At 37.2% G+C, this 10,626-nt stretch overlaps 1 protein-coding gene across 1 annotated transcript in view; it reads right to left on the bottom strand.

The window, feature by feature from the left end:
- Nucleotides 1–9,547: 9,547 nt before the first annotated feature.
- LOC101851861 (pleckstrin homology domain-containing family B member 2) overlaps nt 9,548–10,626 on the bottom strand; it is a 7,749-nt gene continuing 6,670 nt past the window's right edge. The window contains exon 5 of the mRNA XM_005096353.3: nt 9,548–9,729. Within this exon, the coding sequence (XP_005096410.1) occupies nt 9,590–9,729 (140 nt within the window). The 3' untranslated portion in view covers nt 9,548–9,589. The remainder of the gene's footprint in view (nt 9,730–10,626) is intronic.

Below are 10,626 nucleotides of genomic sequence, written 5' to 3'. Positions count from 1 at the left end.
TGTGTGTGTGTGTGTGTGTGTGTGTGTGTAGTACAGAAATGCTTATTTAACAAGTGAGTGATTTATATTAATGTGATGATCGCCATTGGCTTTAAACGCCGAATAAAATTCTTACTCTGTTAAATACAGAAAGAAATGCAAGTTATTGCAAGGATGAAAAATCACCAGTCTCGACTCACATTCGATCCGCTGCAACTGTTTTTCAAAGACAGTACCGCGCACAATTACATGTACTACTGCTTGTAATCACGCAGAGACAGTTCTGTAACAGCAACTCTTACACAAACAACTACATACATGCACTATGCTTTTTGCTTGAGTCTTTACGCAGGCCTATCATGTGTGTGTATGTTGTTGTTGTTGTTTTTTTTGTTTTTTTTTGGGGGGGGGGGGGTAAATATTTTACGGCGCTCGCAATTGCATAAATTCATAATATTATGATGAGCACGTGGGACACATGTTAAGCATTTTCAGTTTGATAGGAATTCATTTTGAATTTTGCTCGGGTGGTGGCCGAAACGTACTCTTTTATTGATTTTAGGACCATCAAGGGATCATTGACGTGCGCAACTTGCACGTGGGACCTCCGAGATCCCCCCCCCCCCCCCCCCCCCCTGAAGTGGCTGAAGGACAGCAGTAAAAAGGAACCAAGGAGTAGTAGTAGAAGATTATTAGAAAGGCAGAACAGAGACAGTCAGGAGCCCAGAGTAGGGGGCAAGGGGGAGAGGGCAGAAAATGGAGACGAAAGCAGACAACAGATCGTGGTTAGAGAGCAGGAAGCGGGGTGAAAGGAGGTTTCAGAGAAGAAAATTTTTCATTGCAGTCAGGTTTCGAACCCGGAACCTATTGGATGAGAGGCGAATACAGTACTTAGACCACAAGAGTCCCCCTTGTATGGGTTTAACGCTGAACATCCGTCTTCGATAGGGTTAGGAACAATAAGCCAAAAAAGATGAGAGCCTTGAAATCTGCACAAAACTAGCGGAGCTCAAGAACAACCACTCTGGGATTTGAACCAGGGCCATCTGCTCTATAGTCCAGCATGATATTAGATGAGCTGATAGAAAAACCTTGATTTTTATACTGACCCCAGTGACATCAATTGTGAGGCATCGTGGTGAAATCATGCGCTTGGCTAAATAATGAAATCGACGAAACTGGCATTTTTCTGGCCGTTTGTCATTTTTTCTTTCTAATTTTTTTTGGCTCAAGACCTTCTACTTCTATGTTAATTAAAAAACACATTTCTGAGTAGATTTTTTGAAATTATACCAATGATCCAATATTCCCAAAAATTGATGAGCGTCTGATTCCACGTCATGCCAAAACTATTAAAGGAACTAAACTACTATTTTTTAGTAGAGGTTTTACAGCACTCGCAACTGCATGAAGGTCATACGAGCGCCAGAAGATTAGAGGTGTTACAAGAGAGTAACAATTATAAAAAAGAAGAAGGGGAGATAAGGACGATAGATGTTTGATAGGAAAGAAGGAGCAAACCACACCAGAGCACCCGCCAACCACCCATGAAGAACTACTACAGAGTGGACCATGCCATGTACAGTGTAGAGGTCACCATTTCTACTTTGTTCTTCCTTTAAGTACATTAACCCTATCCGTACGCCTTAGGGGTCATTTTGTACCCCGGGGTTGTATTCTTCACATTTTAGAATACATGTACCTCAAGTACGAAGAATTCTTTGCTTGAAACTTTCAGTATTTCTCAAAAAATCGTTTTGACAGACTGCTATGCAAAGCGTACGGATTAGTAAATAAGTAACTTTCCCCTTTGGAAAGTGGTGGCACAGAGTTCCCCACGTCGTAGGGATACGATAGTAAAACACGACGTACGGATAGGGTTAAAAAGTTAGGTTTGTAACAGTTTTTGGCGCTAACATAACCAAGCTGTGTCAATAGTGCAGTAAAGCACATACTCAGCCAACCAAATCAACAAATTAATACCAATATCCCAACTAGCTGCAGCTTGAAGAATAAATTATACTGTCCCCCCCATAATTTAGCAAAATTTGATAATTTTTTGCATAATTTCTGATTATTTTCCTTTATCATTCTTTGTTAAAATTAACAGAATGGTATAATTTTACATTTTTGGACTCAGTTTGCATAATTTCAGAATTTTTCTAGCGTAAAACGACGGGTACAGATTATAAATTATGTAAGTCACCAATCCACAACAACAATTGATAATAAACTTATCTTAAACAACAACAAAAAAACCTTCGGTTTGAAAAAACGGCAAAATTCAAGTCCATGAGTACTCTGAAACAATTTATTTCCACAAATTCAGAAATTCAGAAGAGTAATAGTCACAACAATCATGGCATTCTTCAAAAGTTGACATACAATAACTTTTTTGGTTGATCTAAAGACCATAATTTATGAAAAAAAAAAAGAGATTTGTGAAAAACTCCAAGTAATTTTCACAAAATGCTGTAAAAACAAGAACTCCATTTCAATCAATTTTATTGACAAGAAACTAAAAAATAATTTCTTAAAGTGAAGTAAAGCCCAAATGAAAGACAATAGGTTTATTAGAAATTTTGGGAAAACAAAAAAGTGCGAAGACATGGTGGAATCAGGCGCTTGTCAATTTTTGTGCATGTGGAGTTATTGGTATTATTTTACACCTTGTTCATTTGTCTTGCTTTAAAAAAAAAAAAATACCCATCCATCTTGAATAGCTTTAGAGATGTTGCGATTAAAGGACATTTTAGAGGTAAAACAAGTGAGAAAATTGCCGCCAGATTTTGCTGACTTCAACAGCTTGAGAGACCTTGGGAACTGAAAATTTTACTCAACGTTTTTCAGTAATGTCCACACAGAAATGTGTTTTTAAATAGACTTTAATTTTAAAGGTGTTGAGCCAAAAAAAAAAATTTGATAAAAACTGCCAAACCAATGGGAACAAATGCCATTTTCTTCGATTTCATTATTTTGAAGAGCGCCTGATTTCACCACGATGCCTCACAAATAATGGTTCTATAAGAGGGCTTCTTTTTGTAATCTAGACAGACTCTGGTCCCACCACAAGTGAAGGTCCAAATATGCAACAAAATGGATTCAAGGTCAAAGACCTTTTTCAAATGTCAAATACATGAATTATAATTATTACAACTTATGAAAGGATAAGAGAAAAGACAAAAAGGTATTAAAAATACATGTGTATGTATGTAGTATATATATATATATATATTTATATAAAATAAAGCAGTACAGAAAACTCTATCGTAGTCTATCCCTGTCGCACCAGGGACAACAGACGGCTTGGCACGACAAGTGGTCACATGGACAGAAAATCCCAAGACCCATGACTTTGAGTTGGCGCAAAAAGTAGGAGACTTTTATTCACCAGCTGAGAAGCTACACGTCACCTCACTTTACTGAACTTTTATCCGCCGCTTATACCCTTTTGGGTGTTGTGTGAAGAAAGAGACGTCTCTCTGTCGCCAGCCGGAGAGCTTGAGTCAGGGGGATGCCGTGGGTGGTTAGTGTCGACACTAAGACGCCAAGGTTTGTGGATGTGGGAGAGTTGTTGGTGTAGGCCAACTGTTATGAGACAGGACCTGTCCAGGAACACTCTCCTCATTTCAAACTCAATCGAAAACCTTGGATAGGAAGCAGCTTTATCATTCACTTACATTACCACGGCTTTTAAAAAAAGTTATAGTAAGAGAGTTTTACGGCACTCGCAACTGCATAAGGTTATATGAGCACCAGAAGATTAGAGGTGTCACAAGAGAGTAACAAACTTTTAAAAAAAGAAGGGGAGATAAGGACTATAGATGTTTGATAGAAAAGAAGAAGCAAACCACACCAGAGCACCCGTCAAACACCCACCAGTGCTGTAAATCATTCCGTAAACATGTAGGATAAAGAAATTGCACACATATAGTAAAAATTTGTTCTCCTTTTCTTTGCACCTCAAACCCTTCAACACAACACAAAAATAGTTCCAACAAAGTCAATCAAAATATGAAGACTAAGTGTGAAGCGTACTGACAAAATGAGTTACTTCTCGGATTCGAGCCCTATGGAAATGGATACATCACTCTTTTAGGTGAAGTGTTTATATAATTTATAAGTGTGAAATAAAAAGGGGCATGTTATACTTAATTAAAAAGCATGGCATCAATGGAAATTTTTTTTTTTTAATTGACATAAGTGTTAATTTTTTGCCAATATCTCCATTTGTGGATTGCGAGAAGTAACTCATTTTGTCCGCACGTCTCACAAATTTATCATTTTCCGTAGTCTGTACAATGTACAATCACTGAACAAAAAAATCTACCTTACCGAGGTCAGGCAGTTTATTCCATTAACACAAGTCAGCCCTCTAGCCTTCATATTTGCAAGCAAGTACAGTAGTCTCTGCCTAAACGCAATCATACAAATGCATGCTTACTGCGCACCAAATGCACACTTTTCGCACGATTACTTCAGATTAAGTTAGAAAAAAGAAAATCTTTGCAAAAACCTGGACAGCCTGCATGTCCGAACTGCCCGATATTTTTAGACATGTAGGAAAGATGATATGTTTTGTGGGGAATGACTGAAATGTTTTTTGATTAGTCATTCGAAAGGCATCTTTGGGAGAAAGTTTCTCACTGGTGTTTGGATGACTGTAACGTTTAGTCGGGCTAATGATGCACAACAAGTGTGAATGTTGTAGAACACTAGTGGGCCGAAATAATTATAATTAATGATTTAGTGAACTGATCAGCTGCGCTCAAAGAACATGTGATTTAGTTTAAAGAACCTTTAGAAAAAAATAAACCGTGGTTCAGAATCATTTACAGAAACAATTTTCAGTTTTTCATTAGTTTCGTTTAGATCTAATCTTGGGAAACTCTGTCTTCTAAGACACCATTGTAAACAAGTGAGGCTTCCGTTCACAAGCAGTGTGCACTGATTCCACAATGACTTGACGATCGATTCTTTTGAGTCCATTCATCGAACGGGTACCCAGCTAGTCCTTTTAAGAAACCGTCACATTGTGTCGCACTATCGGTGAAAGCGAACTCACCTACCCGAAAGGGAAGTAACAATAATCCCGCAAGTATATCAAGGAAATGAGACAGTTGTATCCCTTTACACTTTTGCACGGGTTCACTTAAATGCACGCTCAGTGTAAATGCAAGCATAGACGTGCCCTCCCCAGCACCATGTGTTTAGCTGTCCCCATGGTTTTTTGCGCCCCACATAATTTAGCCAAATTCGATCATTTTTTGCATAATTTCTGATTATTTTCCTTAAATCATTTTGTGTGAAAATTAACAGAATCACATAATTTCACATTTTTGGGCTCAGTTTGCATAATTTCAGAATTTTTCTTGCATAAAACGACGGGGACAGGTTTTGGCAGAGACTATTGTAGCAAAATCAACAACTAGAACGCGGAGTCATTACTCTTCAGTTCACAACAATTCAACTTCAACAAACCAGTAACAATCACAGCCACAAGCAAATATTTAAAAAGCAAGAATTAAAAGACAAAGATGACAAACAAAAAAAAAAGAACAATTGTACAGGAGCAAGGAGTTCCATCTGATATGAAAATATCAGGAATGATACAATTAACATTAATGATGCAGTTATTCAAATTTGAATGATAGGGCTGCAATCCTTCCAACCCTGAGGTCATTTTCTTTTTAAAAATTTCTTTCTTATTGCAAAAATTCATAATAAGACACTACCTTAAAATTACAAAGTTCAATCTGACATTTCAGGCCGTTTTGAGTTAAAACCATGAGGTCAGAAACCAATTGTTCCATCTGTTCTATCAATATAGTAAGATTATTTGGAGTCACTATCAAGATATTCAAAGAATTGCATTAAAAAAAGCTTGATATGAGATACTCAAATTTTTTTACGTCAAATAATTTCTCAAAAACTAGGTATGTACTAAGCAGATAGAACTTAGTAATTCTAAGAGAGCGAAGCGTCAATAGAAAAAATCTATGTAACTGGACACATAAATACACGATTAATGAAGTCATTCTGTGTTTCAAAATTAAAGCAATTTGAATACATAATAATAATTGTTAAATGTTCATGTTTGAACACAGTTCTTTACTTCATAAAGATTGCTGTAACATTACCAGATTTACTGAAGATACAAGTCAGCCAGAAAGGACCTCAACACATGAAACCAACATGATCATATAAGATCCTAGGTCAAAATAAAGGTAAATTCTCCTTTCTTTTCCCCAAGTTGCTACTGTTACAAACAGAGCTGGTAGTAACGGAGTACAAGTACTCCGGTACTTGTACTTACGTTACAATTTTCGGTACTTATACTGTACTCCGGTACATTTTGAGAATCAGTACTTTTACTGTACTCCGATACTTTTTATAAAAGTACTTTTGAGTACTTTTCAAGTACATTTTGAGTACTTTTGAAGCTTAATGAAAGAATAAGTGCCGACATTTCCGATCATAATTTACGGAACAAACACCCGGGCGGGCACAGCCGATCAACCAAGAGTTAAAAGTTGAGATTAAAGAACTGCCCGTCGCGTCAAAGATCAGCCACTCTTGTGAAAGTGATCACATGTGCTGTAAAACTCCATGAAACGGTACAATGATCCCCAGACGGGATCACACCGAGGTGTGAACAGACCGATGGGCGTTTCTTTTCCCCAAACATCGCACTCGCATCTGAGCTCGCCACCTGAACTTTCATCCCTCGCTGGGTGGGTTGGGCCTACAAGTTCGTCCCAGGCAGGATCACATCGAACTGTGAACTCTTCCCTGACCATTGAAGTTGAAGGCAGTTTTTCTCTATTCCCGAAATTGCGAGACAGCCTGAATTTTAATTGGTGTGGTCACAGCGTAATGGTACGTAACGACAAAGGCAGGGGGACTCAATCAGAGATGGAAGGCTACAATTTTTGGACAGGTAAAGGGGAGGGGCAACTGGATAAACGTAGATAAAGATCTCGAGACGATATGCTAATGAGTGTACGGTATAATATTATGGCTTGCCTCATGCAACCATGCTACTGTGATTGGTCATCAAGGATGACCACTCTTTGCTCGCCATATGTCATAAACCTACCCAGGGGTCACGTCAGTTCTTGGGTCACTGTAGATTCTTCCTTAGCTTCGTCGGGCTAAGATCCCGTATTTCCCTTGCTCCCGAGCACTGGGATCTTAGGCGGAGACTACTGTAGTAGAGAATTTTTGGTTACACTACACTTACTAGACTCTAGGAAATTACATGTAGGCCTATTTTGGTTTGCCGTGGGCGCCGTGGACTACACAGTGTGACCAAACTATGTCTAACCACTATTATAATCAGTTGAAACTGAAATCGAGTTCTCAATGTATTTCAATCTAACAATTTTTTAGGCTACCTAAATTTCTTTTTTCCTTTTTTTTAGTGGTTTGTGCTTAAGACTACCTTGATTCCTTGAGGATTTGTTAAAGAATTCAAAGCACTTTTTTTTTGCCGGCCATTTTCATCAATTTTTTATTTTCTTAGGTCAACTTTGTCTCTACATTTTCCAATTTTGATACTTTCCCTACTTTCCGACCCCTAGGACTGACTTACATTAGATCATATTGTCTTGCTCAAACAAATTCTATTCATAATATCACTTACTCACTAGTTGCGTCTGTTTGTTTGCTGGGTTTTTTTTTCAATTTCACGGACAATTTCCACCTACGTTCAGTGCGTATATTCAAATGCTTTGTATACTGTTTACATTATTAGTAATAAATGGCCGAATTTGTCAAATATACTAGATATGTTATTCAATATGATGTTTTGCATTTTGAAGTGTTTTAGCATATTAGCAGAAAGTACTCAAAATGTACTCATAAGTACTTTTTTAAAAAGTACTTGTACTCAAGTACATTTTACAGGAAAGTACTTTTACTGTACTTAAGTACATATTTTAGATTGTACTTAAATTTGTACTTAAGTACCTTTTTAAAAGTACTTTAACAGCTCTGGTTACAAACAGTATAAAACTCAGGAACTGTCTGGTCTTTGGCAAACCAAATGCTAATCAGTTTCACAATGGATGTAATAAAAATAACTTTAGAAACATAGTCTTTCAAAATTCTGAGCACAAAGATAAATAGCTGGTCTAGGAATATGATATATATATATATGTGTCACAACATGGTGGAACCAGGTGCTCGTCAATTTTTGGGTATATCGAGTTATTGCTACTGTTATAAAGCTTTTTCATTTGTCTTTGCTGTGATTTAAAAATTACCAATCTGTCTTGAATAGAACAGATAATAGCAATTGAAGGAGGCGGATGTCGCTTGATTTCAGAGGTAAAATTAACGAAAAAAAGGCCATCAAAGTCTGGTGTCTTACATAGCTTGAGAGACCGTGGAAAAAAATAATTTACATGTTTGGTGCCTTTAATCAACTTTTTTCATTGAAATCTTCACAGGAATGTGTTTTTCAATAGATATAAACAGTGTTGAACCGGAAAAAAAAAATATTGCAGAACCTGCAGAAAAATGCCGATACCTCTGATTTCATTTTTTGGAACGAGCGCCTGATTTCACCACGCTGCCTCACATTTGTCATGTTATGATGCACTTAAAGATTTTGGACGAAAATATGATACAACAATGTCTGGAGAAGGAAATCTGCATCACATAAGACATAACAAATTAAACTATTAGATACGCAGAACCACATACTCTCTTCCAACAAAAATTTATACAGTGGAAACCATATATAACAGGCCGTGTAATAACAGAGATTTTTTAAATCCCCGTCTTTTCATACTCTTTGTCTCTATTAAAAGTTATCTGCAATAACAGGGCCTCATCAGAGCCGAATTGGTTATAGCCGCCACTGCAAGCACAGGCAGTTGGCGAAGCGAGAGGGGGGCTGCGGTGAGCTGAAGGCTTCGATCTAGCCCTAAGCCGAGGTACACACCATGCGCAATGTGTCATGCGCAGGCCATGGGAAACTACCCATGAATAAATGCAGATGGATTAGTTCACAAATCGTTATTTCCCTTGCATTTCTGATTTAACAGGGATCTGTATATAACAAGACTTTTTTCTCTGGTCCCACCACCCCTGTTATATCAGGTTTCCACTGTATTATTTATGACCACAGTTGTGTCATGATTGCTCCTGCTACTCCAGGTATCTCTGTCTACAGTACAACAGAAACCACCCTGTACTTTGGACTGAAATATTGTTTACTGATTTTGGGACCAACATAACACAGCTTTCTCGACACAAACACGTTACTCCTGAGACATAGCTCTAATCAACATGGTAAAATTAGTAATACTATATATGATGATTTTACGGAAGTTAGCTTTCACTAACTTACAAAAAAGATAAGATTAAGAATAAGCTCAGATTCAAAAGCAGTAGTTTGCTTTTTTCAATGAGCACATTCAAAGTATATATAATATATTATATATACAACCTGTCTTGATAGACCTCTTTAAAAAAAATTATTCAATACGAAAACTGTAGTTTCAAACTGCTAGAAGGCAGCAATTTTCACGAAATCTTTAAAAAAACATTTTTTCCCTTCTCTTTTTTTTTTTTTTCATCTTGCGAGGGAAACGTTGGCCAATCACCAGAAGAACAACGGGGTGGGATAAAATCCCCCTCTGCAGTAGCGTCTGCGGTATCTGTACGGGTTGTCATCGACGTACACAATCTGCTGAGGAGGGGCCTGGACGACGGTAGTTGTGCCCGCCGGCGAGTGAATCACTGCGAGCACAAAATAGAGCAAACTGTATGGTTAGAAACATCAGAATTGGGAGAATATATATGTGTCATGACATGGTGGAATCAGTCACTCGTCAATTTTTGGGCATGTGGAGTACTGTTACTGGTATAATTTTATAGCTTGTCCATTTGTCTTGCTTCCATTTAAAAAATATACTCTTAAAAATCTTGAATAAAAGTTGAAATACTTGTGATTGAAAGAAGTAGGGGTTGCTTGGTTTTAGAGGTAAAATTAGTGAGGAAATGGCTGTCAAAGTTTTAGTTTAGTTTAGTATGGGATTTTACGGCGCTTACAACTGCATAAGCGTCAAAGTTTGGCAGCTTCCAAAGCTTGAGAGTCCTTGGAAAAAACAAAATTGCATTCTCCGTTCCTTTAATCAGCGTTTTTCAGTAAAGTCCACACACAAATATGTTTGTAAATGGACATAAAAAGTGTTGAGTCAAAAAAGAAAAATTCGATAAAAATTGCCAAAACAAGCGGGGAAAATGCACGATTCCATTATTTTGACGAGTGTACGTCTAATTTCACCACAATGCATCACATAATTTTCTTTTTTAAATACTTTTTTCATAGTGTAAATATAAAATCCTATATTTTCTTTCGGGGGGTCAAATATTCTTCCTTGAAGAGCAACCATATCTAACAGTACCAACTGGGCATTAAGTGGTGAAATAAGGCTATTTGAGTTGTTTATAACACTCAGCCAAATTTTTAAAGTTCACATCATGCATTTCATACAACTCAGAGAGATTTTCAAAAGTATGTTTTTACTGGACTGGAAAATTCAAAATTATGTTATTTCTGGACTGGAAAATATATATCTTAAAATGTATGAGTTTGATTAAAAAGAACAAAAGAAGCAGCTAGTGTAGAGACGG

This window comes from Aplysia californica, unplaced genomic scaffold (assembly GCF_000002075.1).
Source record: "Aplysia californica isolate F4 #8 unplaced genomic scaffold, AplCal3.0 scaffold00127, whole genome shotgun sequence".
Taxonomy (NCBI): Eukaryota; Metazoa; Mollusca; class Gastropoda; order Aplysiida; family Aplysiidae; genus Aplysia; species Aplysia californica.
The sequence above is the reverse complement of the archived record's forward strand: the minus strand, read 5'-3'. Positions and strand labels throughout refer to the sequence as shown.